This window comes from Meriones unguiculatus, chromosome 6 (genome assembly GCF_030254825.1).
Source record: "Meriones unguiculatus strain TT.TT164.6M chromosome 6, Bangor_MerUng_6.1, whole genome shotgun sequence".
NCBI classification, from domain to species: domain Eukaryota; kingdom Metazoa; phylum Chordata; class Mammalia; order Rodentia; family Muridae; genus Meriones; species Meriones unguiculatus.
Genome location: NC_083354.1, coordinates 82,489,060 through 82,503,685, shown reverse-complemented (window position 1 = coordinate 82,503,685; position 14,626 = coordinate 82,489,060). Strand labels below are relative to the sequence as shown.

Sequence of the window (14,626 nt, the reverse complement as noted above, 5' to 3'; positions counted from 1 at the left end):
AATGTCTTCAGCAAATGTTGGGGGTAGGCAAGTCCTGTTGGGACATAACAGCATTCTTGTTGGGGAACTGGGAAAAATTTTTTTCTTTTGGGTTTTAGTAGAAGACAAGGTTGGAAAGTCGGATTTGGTCAAGACAGATGAGAGTTTGGACTTTTCCCCGGTAGGCAGCACAGAGCCATTTAAAGGGACTTGAGCAGGAGGGTGATATCAGCAGAAGTGTACTTTGGGAAGCAAGGCAGCTGGGCGGAGGAGGACTTGTAGGAGGAAAGGCTCCACAGACATGCCAGCCAGCAACGAGGCTCTCGTACAGTGAAGAGGAAGAAAAAGCTGAGTGTGAGCAGCAAGAAGGGCTGGGACAGCCAAATCTGCAAGAATAACTGGGGGTGTCGCATCAAAGAGGCTGCTGAAGAGGACTTACAGCCTGGGGACTCTGGATAGGTTGCTGCTGGGAGAAAGAAAAAAAAAGTCAGAGGAAGGAGGACCTGGACTCCGGGGAAAGGCAGTCCTTTGAGGCGTTCTGGCGGTGAGTACAGTGAGCTGGACACACGGAGAGATGACCCATTTTCGGGGTTGAATGAAGGGGTGCAATCAAAGGATGACCATAATGGGCTATAGGATGGAGTGGTAGGTTAAAGTTTGGAGGAAGAGAAATAAAAAATACGAGGTTAGAGGAAGATGACTAGAAGACACAGAAGGGACAAGGTGCCAGAGAAACCCCAAAATGAGGGGAACCGTTTCAAAGTCAGAGGGGACAGAGAGTGTCTGGGACCCCGGGGAGATCACATTGGGTTAGACTGGGCCAGTGGACCTGAGCTTTTCTTTGAATTAGAAAATGAAGGTGAATTGCCCCAGGACTAGGGGTACAGTCCAGCCCTAGAACGTCAGGCTGGAGGGCCTGCTTTCCACTCCCAGCAAAAAGTAGACACAAAGCGACTGGAGCCCTCTTGGGAAGGTCCATGCCTTAGGTCCAGTCTCTTTAGTTTATCGTAATTTCAAATTCTTTAAATGCGAGCCCTCCAAAGGTATGGATTTTCCTGTAATGGAAGTTAATCCCTTCCATTAACACCACATCTGACCCTGAGTGAGTCATTTGTTCTGTCTGAGGATACTAGTTTTGTCATCTTTAACTTTCCAGTTCAGAGATCTGTGCACACGCGTGAAACATGCTGGGCGGTCTATACTCCACAAGCCTTGTCATGACTTTTTTTGAGGACAAATCGGCATAGAGCTCATCCTACTTTTCTGCTCCAATAGCCTAAGTTTTCAAGTCGCCTAAAAAATAATTGTAAAAAGATCTAGATATTAACCAACCGAAGAAAAGAGACTTCCTCTTCCACTTGCCCATAAATGTCTTCCAGTTTTCTGCCCAGCCGAGGAGGTGCCTAGAAAAACACTCGGTGGATATACAAAAACATGTCACCAAAATTTTCCTAACAAGCAGCTATGGAAAGTCTGCCTGCGTCCCGTCTCCAGGGACTTCTAGCCTGGGGCTCCTGATGCCCGACACGGACCTCGTCCAATGTCTCAGGCGGCCTCGGCTTTGAGTGGGCAATTTTCTTTACGACGACGACGCGCGCAGTAGCTTTAAATTCAGTCCAGGCAGGGCGGCAGCGGGGAGAAGCCAAAACGCGAAAGTGTCAGAGGAGCTCGGGCTTATCTCCAACAATAGGACAGTATCTCTAACCCTGTTTACAGTGGAAACAGAAGGTGGAGCAAGAAGTCGGGGTGTCTAACGCGGTCGTCCAGCCTGCGGCTCGGCCGAGCTCTAACCAAGCTCCGCAGAGTGCGAACAACAATGTCCGCAGAGTTCCCGGTTCAGACGGGGACTCGCTCCTCCGCCTCCGCGGGCGCCCCGCGGGCCTGCAGCGGGAGGTAGCGCCGGCCGGGCGCCGCCGGTGCTGCGGGGAGCGCGCGTCCCGAGCGCCGAGGACTCCGGGTCCCGGCCCCGCCGCACGCTCCGGAGCGCCCGCGGCCGCTGTCCGCCACCGGGCGGCCGCGAGCGAGCGACCACCGCCGCCACAACGGCCTCGCGAGCGAGAGTTTGCGCGACCCGCCGCCCGCGTGTGCGCCCCAACCGGAGCGGCCCGACCCCCGGGTCCGCCCCGGGTGGCCGAGGACGGCGGCTGGGGCTCGGGGGTGCACCCGGGGCGGGGCGGCCGGCCCGGGACCCGCGGGGGGCAGCGCCCCAGCGCCCCGCGGCTCCTCGCGGGGGACGGCCGCGCCCCTTCCCCGGCCGGGTCGGCGGAAAGTGAAGTGGAGAAGCCGGCGGCTGGGCTCCCCCCACTGCCCCGGCGCCGCCGCAGCCTCGGCCGCGGGCGGGGGAAGTTGGCCCCGCCGGCCTGGGAGGAGAGCGGGCGGCCTGGGCCGCGCCTCCCCCGCCTTCCTCCGGGCCGCGTCCCCGGGGCTTCACGCAGCATTTCTTTGTTTTGAAAGCGCCTCCTCCGCCCAGAGGCTTTTCCCCGCGGGGCCGGCTGGCGGGGGGGTGGGGCACCGAGCAGCCGGTCCGCCTTCCATTTAGCGCGGACCCCTCCTCCCCTCCCCTCCCCGCCCCGCGGCGACCCACGAGGCGCGTCCCCACTCCGCGGACATCAAAAGGCGGCGGGGCGCTGGAGGGCTAAGTTGAGTAGACGCGGGGCGGGGGGGGGCGCAGAGACCCCCCCCCACCCTCCGCCTGGCCGGCGGCCCGCCCCCTCCCCCCCCGCGGGAACCCCGCCTGAGCCCCGCCCCCTCCCCCCGTCCCCCCCCCCCCCCCCCGCGTCACAGCAGCCTGACATTCTCACAGCCCACCCGGCACCCAACCCGAGCGCCCCGCCGCCCCCGTGGCCACGGAGCGCTCTATTTATGTTTCAGCCCAGTGATTTGCATAGGCCCCGCCCCATCCCCTCGGCTCTCCCTATCGGTGCTCCTCCTCGGCGCCGTCGTCACGGCCTAGGCCACACCTCCCGTGCCCCTACAAGGAGCGGCGGGCCCTAGATGGCAGCGTGGCGTCGCCACGGCGTGTGCGTGTCGCGCTTCCTTGTGCCGTTTATAGGGTCCCGGCACTTCCGCTGTCGGGTTAGAAGCGGCGCGGTCATGGCGGAGCGCGGACAGCAGCCTCCTCCCGCGAAACGGCTCTGCTGCCGGCCGGGCGGCGGCGGCGGCGGCGGCGGCGGTGGCGGGGGCAGCAGCGGCGGCGGCGGCGGCGGCGGCGCGGGTGGCGGCTACAGTTCTGCCTGCCGGCCCGGCCCGCGGGCGGGCGGTGCGGCGGCGGCGGCGTGCGGGGGCGGCGCGGCGCTGGGGCTGCTGCCGCCGGGCAAGACCCAGAGCCCCGAGTCTCTGCTGGACATCGCGGCGCGCAGGGTGGCGGAGAAGTGGCCGTTCCAGCGCGTGGAGGAGCGCTTCGAGCGCATCCCGGAGCCGGTGCAGCGCCGCATCGTCTACTGGTCCTTTCCCCGCAGTGAGCGGGAGATCTGCATGTACTCGTCCTTCAACACCGGCGGCGGCTCCGCGGGCGGCCCCGGCGACGACAGCGGCGGCCCCGGCGGCACGGGCGGCGGCGCGGGTGGCGGCGGCGGCGGCGGCGGCGGCGGCTCCTCATCCTCGCCGGCTGCCACCTCAGCCGCCGCCGCCGCCGCCGCTGCCGCCGCCGCCGCCGCCGCCGCGGGCACCGGGACCCCGTCGGTGGGGGCGGCCGGCGCTGCGGACGGTGGCGATGAGACGCGGCTGCCCTTCCGCCGGGGCATCGCGCTGCTGGAGGGTGGCTGCGTAGACAACGTCCTGCAAGTCGGTGAGTCACGGGGGCCGCCGCGGGCCGTCGGTCCTTGTCTCTGTCCTCCCGTCCCTCGGGGGGTGGGGGGGGCAGGGAAGGGTCCCCTCGCTACTTCCCTTCCCCCCCGCACCCGGGCCACCCCGGGCCCGGCGCGCGGTGCAGCGGGCGACTCGGACGGTGCCCGGAGCGGAGCGCCCATTTCCTCCCGCCGGTCCCCGCCCCCGTCTCCCCGGACGGGCCAGCGCGAGTGGGAAATGAATCAGCAGGACGCGCCCCTCGGTGGCGGGGCGGTGGGTGTCGGCGTCCCCGCCGGCCGTCCCGTGGGCTGAGCGCCGGCGTGCGGGGCGGGCGGGCGTGGACAAAGGCGCGGGCGGCCGCGGGGCTCGGGCTGGGGCGTGCGGCGCGGGGGAGGGGGCGCGGGCCGCAGACAATGCCGGCCGGGGCGCTCGCTCGCTCGCTCTCCTGCTCGCTCTCTCGCTCGGCGCTGCCCGGCTCGCGTCCTTTCTTCTCGGCGCCGCTCCGCGCCCCGCGGTCCGAGAAGGACGGTGCCGGGAGGGGGGGGGGAGCGCGTCCCCACCGCGCCGCCCCGCTCGGGGCTCCGACGGCCGCGGGGTCCCGCGGACCCCGGCTCCCCGAGGTGTCTGAGGCGAGCCCCGCGCCGCCCGCGCCCGGCTCTCCGAGCACCCCCGCCGGCGAGTGGCGGCGGGCCGGGCCGCTGAGGGGCGCCGCGCGCCCGCGCTCCTCACCCCGGGAGGGCATCCTTCCCGTCGCCCGGCGCCGGCCTGCGCCTGGGGTCGGGGCGCGGCGGGGAGGGAGAGCCGGGCAGCCCCGTCCGACGCCGAGCCCCGCGCCCGGCGGCTGCGTCCCGGGGCCCCCTCGCCGCTGCCCGCCCCGCACCGCCCGGCACTTTGTTCTCCTCTCGGGCTTATTTGTGCCCCTTTCAATTTTCTGTCACCCCCCGAAAAGGGGAAAGCAAACAAAAGAGCCTCTTTATTTCTTTTCAGGGCTTGTAAAGTAGAAGATATTTGACAAAGGCGAGAGAAGGACTTGTGATTTAAAGCCGCACAGCCCTCCTTTCTCTGACAGACCAGGAGAGTTTTCTCAGATCCCTCTGCCTCCACAGCGCTTTTCTTTCTCTTCTGTCTAGATATCTTTTCCAGTCATAGATATGGGAATGGTTGAGCTGGACCGGAGGGAACAATGCTGCCGAACAGCCTCCCTGTCCCCATATTTTTTCCTCCCGAGTGATGAAGGCATATTTTATAACCCCCTCCCACCTCGGTCGAGTTGCAATTGTAGGGATGAACCCCGACTCAAATGAATGGGAATAGATAGATTTGAAAGACTGACTGACTCTCTCTCTCTCTCTCTCTCCCCATCTCTCTCATTTTTAACTTGCTCTCTCCTCTCTGTAGTCCGATCTTTTTGTCCTTTTCTCAGGGAGTGGAGTGGGGCTCTGGATAGTGGCCCCGACACAGAAGATTTGTTTTAATCCTGTTTAGTTAATTTGAATTCTAATGTAATCTGAAAACGTGATTTTCTGCATGGTCATTTATTTCCAAAGACAGCCGTCAGTGGTGCTCAGCACCCTTTCCTTCTGTCTGAGAGGGGGGTTGGTTTTTGAGGCTATCCATCTCCCCCTCCTTCTTCCCTTTAACATCTAATTAACATTCTTTCAAGTTACATCTTTTTCCCCCCTTCTCCTCTCTGCTTGCCGGTGTGAAACCGACTGAAGCACATCTACGGTTTCTGAGTATAACTAACTGGAGTCTGAATTTTTATGGCTTGGCTGGCAACATTGCGTCGTGGCCCCCTCCCCGCCCCTTCCCCTTGCTGGGTTTGACTCTGCTTGCGAGCAATGTGGAATGACAGGAGAGCACATAGGGAGGGTTCTTGGCTGATTGCATTTAGGCCAGGAATTCACTGTGAAAATAAAGCCAAGGGGCGATAAATAAAAGATGCAATCTTCTCCAGGAGACAGACACACAGCGTGGGCTTTGCCGGCTTTCATCAGTGGAAGAGGCCAGGGTGAACAGTTAGTTGTAAAAGAAAATAATAACTTTTTTAATGGTCCCGAAAGGGGAAGGCGGCCAGGCCACTTGAATACAATTGGCTTCGGTCAATGTGAAGTGGCGTGCCTCTCCAGTTCAGTTTGAAGACTTGACCACCACTGCTTTGAAAATGCTCACATACGTACTGAACAAACGCTGTACAAACTGCGGGAAACGGTTTTTTTCTTCTTCTCTGAGTACTGCCCCGTTTCTGTAACGTCCAAGTTGTCTTACTTGTGCCACTCAGCCTTCCGAGATGGAGCTGCTAAATAAATGCACTGTGAGAAAGAAAACTTAGAATCAGGTTTTGTCCACCCTTGATGAGGAGTGGGGAAGCCAGCTAGATTAAGTATCTAATTTAGGGTCAAGTGGTGGGTTGGAGTCAGTATGCTTTAAGAAGCTTGTAATTGTGATTTGCTGTAGAATCACTCCCCCCCCCCCAAAAAAAAAATCAAAGCCAAATCTGAGATGGAAAAGAACAACTCAAGTTTGTACAGGAAATGTTCATGAATGCTAGTCACAATAGGGAAACTAGTTGTTGGACTTTATCTTACATTTGTTAGTGTTGAAGCTTGTCCAAAGATTGAGGAGTAGAGAATTGGGTTTGTTAGAAACGACGCTTGCTGGGCAGATTTTCAACAAAACACGAAGCCTTTTGGTACTGGCAAATGATATTTAATTATTAGATATGTTATATTTAATAATTGGTCATCTGGTTATAGGAAAGTTTTATGGAAATCTATTTACTTATTGGTATTAAGTTAGGATGCTTTTTTGCTAAGAAGGCTGTCTGTTGGTATATAGTCCTGATCTCAGTTAAGCAATTACTTCACAGTTTCCCCCAGGTTTTTGTCTGAACCTCTTGTATATGATCTAAAAGCAAAGGCAAAGACAGATTAATTGGGAAAAAAAATTTAAAAAAATATTCCGATGGGTTAAAAACATCATAAACTAAGCAAAATCTCCAACTGGAACAAATATTTATGGCATGTTTGACCAAAGGTAGGCTGGAAATTCCTAAGGAAATTCAGTAGGGAATGTTGGCATCGTAGTTCAGAAGCAAAGAGACCAAGTGGTTACCAAGCACCCTATCTTTTTTCTTACACAGAGAAACTCAAGTACACATGAGGCACTGTTCTTCTTCAGCTACGTTGCTGAAGTCAGAAGGAGAAGGAGAGAGTGATGAGTGCCCAAAGCTGGCTAGGATGGCGGGGGAGGGTCCTGCCGAGCCCCCGGCTTGGTGCAGCCCTCTGTCCACTTCTGGGAGGGCATCTTACAGATGCCATGATACAGGTGCATGGGAGTGGTGTGCATGGGAGCGCCCACTGCGTGGAGTCTGCAGCAGTGAGAAGCTGGACTCACTCCTAATTTCTGCCAGCCAGATAGGATTTGGTCAGGAAGTGCTGAGTGGAATACTATGCAACTATGAAAAAAAAATCAAGCAGTTGATGTATTTTAACAAAGAAAGGTGATGGCACATGGCTTTAATCTCCATACTTAAGGCAGGGGGATCTCTAAGTTCAAGCGTACCCTGTTCTACATAGTGAGTTCCAAGCCAGCCAGGGCTACACATTGAGATCATGTTTCAAACAAACAAAACAGAAACAAATAACTCCCTCCACATAGGATGCTTCACTTGTTTAAAACAACAAAAGTGTAAAAAGTACAGCAAGGCCATGTAAGTAGCAGCAAACTGGAGAAGTGAGTTAAGTGAACTGGCAAGGTTTTAGAGGATTTATTTCTCTCAAAAACAACTGCATATATTTTCAGAATTAAAGATGATTAAAGTTTACCTTTGAGTTATAATGTGTTTTCATGTGTGTGTGAAAATGATGTTCTTTGTGAAGGAGTGGGATGTGTTTTTTGTTTTTTTTGTTTGTTTGTTTTTTTTTTTTTTTAGTTTATTTTGTTTGAAATTATTTAGAAGACGTGTTTAAGCACAGCCAGAATCTTTTATGTGAGGAGGAAGGCATTAAGTTTTAATAGCAGTTGCCATTTCTTTCTTTGGTAGTTGCTTTTGAGAGAGAAAAATACTGCTTGAATTTTATTAACACATAAATTCATATATTCTTTTTTTTTCTTTTTTGTTTGGGGTTGGAAGTCAAGGCAGTAAAGTACAAGGAGATTATATATTGGAATTAAAATGAATAAAATTTTTAGTTAGATAATTTATTGGCCTTTACTATAGAGTATTATTATTTTCTTTATTGACCAAACATGACTATATAAAGATGAGACTCTAAATTTTCTCTCAGAGTTGAGTGTAGTTTAGACTGGCTAGAGTATGTTTTATTGCACCCACTTTAAAGGGTAAAATAAGAGGGAACAGTTTTGTATATAGGACTGTATTCTAATTTATCATTGCTTTTCAGGGGGATTAAACGCAAGGACCTGTGAGGCAGATGCTCCGCCACTGAGCCACACTCCCAGCCCAGTGTCTGCCTTTTGACAAATGAAAACGTTACATGTAGAAAAGGAGAAGCTTTGGAAGCATTTGCATGTTTGTGTGTGTGACTTGAGAAGTTTGTTTGCAGCTTTTCAGTACCTGGTAGGGGAGGGGTGCTTGGCGCTCAGTGGCTCTTCATTCCCTGACAGTTGGTATTGGCCTAAAGAAGAAATCCGCTGTCCAGTGCCTACAGCACTATTTTATTTTGTATCCAGACATTGATCCAGCAAAAAGGCTCAGGCGGTCACTGAGCTCTGCCAGTAAACTGCCTGCTGAACAAGCATGAGGATGTGAATTTGGACCTGAGTACCCCTATAGAAAGTGTCCACTTATAACCCCGCGCTCAAGAGGGCAGAGGCAGGTGGATCTCTGGAGCTCGCTCACTGGACAGCCAGCCGAGCTATGTTGCTGAGCTCCAGGTTCAGTAATAGACCTTATTAAAAAAAAAAGAAAAAGATATGGAGAGTGGTTGAGACACACACTCACTGTTGAACGCTGGCCACCATCCACAGGTGCACTCACATGCACACACATTCACACCAAGAGTATACACACCACATGGGTGTGTACATGTGCACACACAGATACTTCATCAATAATGGAAGATGGAATTGCAGGCTTGTGGTAAGCCATCATTTCAATTTTTGCTTCAGCCTTGCAGTTTGGTTTGTTTTCTATGTTAGGGGTGAACTAAGCGTCTCTTTGGTGCTAGGTAAGTGTTCAACCATAGAGCCACATCTGCAGCCCGGGTCTTGTATTTCTTTGCTGGATAGTTGTGTTATGAGTACACGCTTGGACTGCAGAGGCTGGCTCCTTTTTCCCTTTTGTGTTAAATTTAATTTCTTTGGAAAATGCTAGGCTTCGATGCTGTTCTTTTGGAAACATCACGATGCCTGTGAGCCATGACCTTTAATGGAAGAGGATTACTGCAATTAATCAAACATTGGAGGTTCTTACTTTCTTAAGTATGTCCTTGTTGATTTTTAAGATGCTCATTTTGTCGTTGCTAGTCACTTCTGTCTTTCTCCTAGCTTTTCATGTTTCATAAGGAAAAATGCAGGGCCAGCATCTCTCTTGTACTCACACTCATGTTTAGCATTTAGCTAAGAATGTGTGATTTCTGCTAGTAATATGTTCAGGGAATAGGAGAGGATGGCTTTTAAGAAATCAATCTCTTTTAAAAGTTACATGTTTGGCTCTTTACTATTTCTGTTTTTGTGTTAGACTGTACATTTTCATCAGTGAATCAAAATGAATTTGGTATCTCAAAGAAGCCTGCTTACACGTACATGTGATAAACAAACTCACTTGTGTTAGGGACTCTGATACGGGAGTATTAAACTCCAGCTGCTACTGACTCACACTGTTATATTGAGGACATAGAACCTAGAAGAGGAAGTAAAATTATTAGGAAATGTGATTGTCTTAGAAATAAAGGAAATGGCACCCCAGTCTGCTGTCTGTCTGCCTTTCTTTCTTCCTTTCTTTCTTTCTTTCTTTCTTTCTTTCTTTCTTTCTTTCTTTCTTTCTTTCTTTCTCTCTTTCTCTTTCTTTCTCTTTCTCTCTCTCTCTCTCTCTCTCTCAGGGCACAAAATCATTTTCCATTACCTTTTAAATTACCATTGTATAATTAAAAAAGATTTTGCTCAGTAAAAAGCCTAATTTATATCTCCCTTGCTTCATTCATTTTTGACTGTACATGTGTGCAAATTACTATATATTTGAAAACATGAGTTCCTCCGACATTTGAAGCAAACAGGATGATTTTGTCTCCTGAGAAATTAATATCAAATGATAATTTGGAGAAAATGTTATATTATCTTGATTTATTAAGCACTTCTATTTCTCTGTCTAGCTAGATTCTCAAAAAAAAAAGTTGGTTCGAATTTTTTTTTTAAACCGCCTAGGTATGTCTTACTCAATGTCCTATGTACTGGTGAGAATGTGTTTGTATACATGTTTTCATTTTTTAAAAAATAGGATTCTTTCTTTCTCTCTCTCTTTTTCCCCACATAAGAAAGAGCTACAGTAACCTTTGGAGAGAAAGCAGTGTGAAGTCTGATATCATTTTAAATTTTGAACTAATAGAAACGTGGACTTTTTAACAAATAGTAGATGGCTGGCAGATGTTTTCTGTCTGAAATGCTTGCCTTTCCTTTGCTCCTTCCTTCCTTTTGACAGCATCACACATAGTGGCCTTGATCTCAAGATTGTCCTGCCCTTCTATTACAGGTGTGTAGTCCCATGCGTGGCCTGTTTCTGTGGAACTACTAAGTGAGCCAGAAGATCAGACAGGCTCTAGCATTGCCACCTCAAGAATAATCCAGTGATTTGTGCTGTGTACAGATACATTCCTCCATACCAAAAGCTATTTTTAGGAAGAAAACACATTACAGTGTAGTCTACCATTGTGGAGGCTTTTAGAAATAGGTAGATGCCATTAATTTCAACTTCTTGATTTTCATTTTACTTAGTGTGTGTGTGTGTGTGTGTGTTTGAGAGTCTTCTGTAGCCCAGGCTGGACAGGAACTCACAATGTATGTAGTCTGGGATGGCCTGGAGTTCTCAGCTTTCTACCCCAACCTTTCAGATGGGATTATCCTTTTGAACCGCCCTGCCCCACTTTCCTCAGTTTTCTGATAAAATGAGGAGGCCCAGATGCTTTGAGAAACTGTCCAGATCGAGTCATAAGTTGCGGATAAAAAACACTGTCTGGTTTCTACAGCTTGTGCTGTAGAAGGCTAGTGAGCTGCCTTCTCATCAGTAAAGGGTACATTCAAAGCCCTTCAGGATATGCCCATACATACCTTTTTTTTTTTTTTTTTTTTTTTTTTGTAGTGGTGTTGAGCTTTAAAAAAATTTTTCCTATGGTTTGGGGCAGTTCTTTGTTGAACCAGTTTGCTAGGATTCCTGATAAGTTCTATTGTAACATTGGTAACAGTAGTAAAAGCTGAATTTATGAAGCCATTAGCCATGCACTAGATATTCTCCTTATTCTTTGTTTGGTTAAGACAGGATTTTTCTGTGTAGCTCTGGCTGTCTTGAAACTTGCTCTGTAGACCAGGCAGGTCTCTAACTCAAAGATCTGCCTGCATCTGCTTCCCTAGTGCTGGGATTAAAGGTGTGCACCACCCCCTCGCTTTCCTTACTCATTTTTTACTTCTTTACAACAAAGATAAGTAGGCACTATCACTCTTACTTTAAGATGAGCAACTGAATGTGTAAGAGAAAAAGGAGCAGTGGATTTTCTGAGGCTGCACAGACCATGATGGGCAGGACCAGAGACAGCCTGGCCAGTGCTCTGAGCCTGAGCGGTCCTGCGTGTAATAGTGTATTGTCTCTTGATTCTAGATTACCCTCAAGCTTACAGTCACTTGCTGCTTTTTCGAGTGGCCTTTATGGGGAGAGCTGAAGGTCACTGCTAACTGTAACTTGGATTCTAATGTCTGTTGTAGCCAAGTCACTCCTCCTTCCCCCAAACCCTGCCTACCACCAAACTATGCCTACGGCGAAACCGGTCTTTTACGGTTGCTTTCTACTGGATTTCAGCTTTGGAGGATGGTTGTGTTGGGTGGCTGATCACCTTCCAGGAGAAGCTGAACTTCTGAAAGGAGTAACGTGAAGACGGAGTCGCTGAGTGCGCTCAGTACACGCACACTCCTCGCGGCGCTTCTTAGTGTGGGATAGCAGCCGACTTTGGGTGAGCTGATTTCATAGTTTCGTCTGTGCAGCTGTTATGCCCAGATGTTAATTGGTAGGCCACAGCAGAACTTTTCAGTACTTTTAAACTCTTAAAACCCAATAAGTCGATCAGATAAATTGGAAGCTCATTAAGTGAATTAATGTGCTTTAAAACTCAGGTGACTAGCTGCCTGGTCTTGCCTTATTTAACAGTCTACTTACTTGAAGTATTTTCATTGTTAATTAATATCAGGCCTTTACTGTCAGTAGATACTGTACAGGAAATATTCCTAAGAAGATAGTATAAAAATGAACCCTTGAGTGGGTTTTAAATTCCTTTTTTAAAAGGTTTATTTATTTATTTATTTATTTTATATGTGTGCATGTTTGCGTGCATATATGGGCATCTCATGAATGCAGAAGTCTTCAGAGGCCAGAAGAAAACAGAGAATTCCCTGGAATTGGAGTTACAGGTGGGTGTGAGCTGCAATCTGGATGCTGGGAACTAAATCCAGGTCCTCTGTAAGCGCTTGTTTTCAGTTTTATTTAATTTTTATGTAGTAAGTGATTTGCTTGTATGTTATGTATGTGTACCACATGTATGTAATTCCCACAGAAGCCGTAAGAGGGCATTTGATCTGCTGCAGTGGGGTTCCAGGCAGCTGCAGGCCACAGTGTGGCTGCTCCTAACCACTGGGCTAGCTCTCATCCCTGCAGTAAGCACTCTTGACTGCTAATCTATCTTGTTAGCCTCTTGTGTTTTTGATTCTTTACATCAGTACAGTTTAGACTTCTCCTCGTGTCTTTATATGTGAACAACAGGTGTTTTATTCATAATTTAGGTACAAAAGACATTGGACAGATTGAAGGCTGCACTACTTTCAGGGACCTTTGTACTCATTTCGTTAACTAGCTTCTCTCTTCCTACTTATTCATTTTTGTTTGTTTGTTTGTTTGTTTTTGTTGTTTTGAAGACATGGCTTCTCTGTTGGCTGTTCCCAAACTCACTTTGTAGACCAGGCTGGCCTCGAACTCATAGAGATTCACTTTGGCTGCACCTCCCATGTACTTGGATTAAAGGTGTGCTTCACCACACTAGGCTTATTAACTGGTCTTTAAAAAGAAATGCTCATGTCTTTCTAAATACCTGTTGTAAAGTAAATCCTGATAGTAGAAACTTGTTTGACTGTTTTATACAAGCAAACTTTTCAAGTTTCTTAGCTCTGTTCCTGAGGATTGTTTTTTAAAATAACATCCTTCAAGTTCATTTATATTTCGGATATATATTACAGTTCTTTCCTCTTTCCGTTCCTAAATATATCAGTTGTGTAACTTTATTCTTGACGAAACTTCAACCCAGCAACCCAGGCAGTCTTACTGAGATGTGGCATGTGCCTTGTTTGGACCGTGGCGAAGCTGGACCCTGGACTGACCAACAGAGGCTTTGGCATAGTGGAGCTGCAACTGAGGCCCAGGGCATGCAGCCTCTGTGCCTGGCTTGCCTCGAAGTTTGTTTCCTTCCTTTCCCCTTCCCCCTTCTGTCCACATCCCCTCCCCTCTGCTGTCCTCCTCTTTTCCTCTCTTGGGATGTCTTGTGTGAGGTAGTTTGGGAGGCTACCGCAAAGGAAAGCCGGGAGGAGAGGTTAGGTGTGCCTATGCAGTTTCTTTTCAGCCCCTGCCAGTGTCCCCCCACTAACTACCTCTCATGATTTAGGGAAATAAGCAGAGCTCAGAAGGACCTGTGTGTTTCAGCTGCTGCTTAGCTGGTGTTTTTAGCCTGGCCCTGCAGCAGGCTGGCACTAGGCCATGATGGCATAGGGCCAGTACTTTGTGGGACTGGTGGCCAATGTCGGAAACCTAATTTTTTTATCAGTCTAACTAAGTTTGAGATATACTCTGTTCTACAATGCTGTGTTTGCTTGTACTTTCAAAAAAATACAATGTGATACTTTTTTTAAAAAAAAAAGTTTAAAAATAGTTATCATAAATAAATTTTGAGACGTGTGCTATAGAGATTATTTTAGAGAGAAGATTTAAAAACTCTTATCAGGTCAGACATATATTTATCACAGTAATTTCGGCTTTGTGGTGGCACCAAGAGGTGCAAAGTTTACATGGTTCATTAATATGCCTCAGCATTTTTAAAATTGCTACTGTTGTTGAAGTTGTGGTGTCTGGGTTGAATTATATAATTATAGGTGTCATCAGACCAAAAAAAAAAAAAAAAGAAAAAAGAAAAAGAAAAAACCCCCAGCACTTCTTTAAGCTGTTCCCTCTGCTTGGCACATGTGTGGGTTTACGTTTATTCTTTAGGGAGCAGCAAGGTTTGGCCTGGAGGATGGAGACAGGGGTCTAGATTCCACCCACTCTTTGGCTGGTATCATGAAGCTCATACTTGTAAACTGAGCCTTAAACTTTAGGATGCACCTGGGATTTGAGGACCCTCGTGACCAACTGTGGCACTGAGAATGGAAATGAGGGCTTCTTTTTGAGTGATTGTTGGGAAGAAGCAAAGAGTGTCACAGTGTGAAATAGAAGGGACTTCTGTACGGAGGACAATACTTAGGGTTTTTGCAGTGGAGTATAGATACTTGAGCATGCTAGGGCTGGGCTTTAGATGGCACCATGGCTGCCATAGAAACAGTGGTGGTTGGGCCCATGTTCTCTAGAACATGGTACAGTGTAAGGCTAATGCCAGTG

The 14,626-nt window shown here is 49.6% G+C and overlaps 1 protein-coding gene across 1 annotated transcript in view; it reads left to right on the top strand.

The window, feature by feature from the left end:
* Nucleotides 1-2,942: 2,942 nt before the first annotated feature.
* The window catches only part of Zswim6 (zinc finger SWIM-type containing 6), a 163,355-nt gene continuing 151,671 nt past the window's right edge, over nt 2,943-14,626 (top strand). The window contains exon 1 of the mRNA XM_021632755.2: nt 2,943-3,766. Within this exon, the coding sequence (XP_021488430.2) occupies nt 2,974-3,766 (793 nt within the window). The 5' untranslated portion in view covers nt 2,943-2,973. The remainder of the gene's footprint in view (nt 3,767-14,626) is intronic.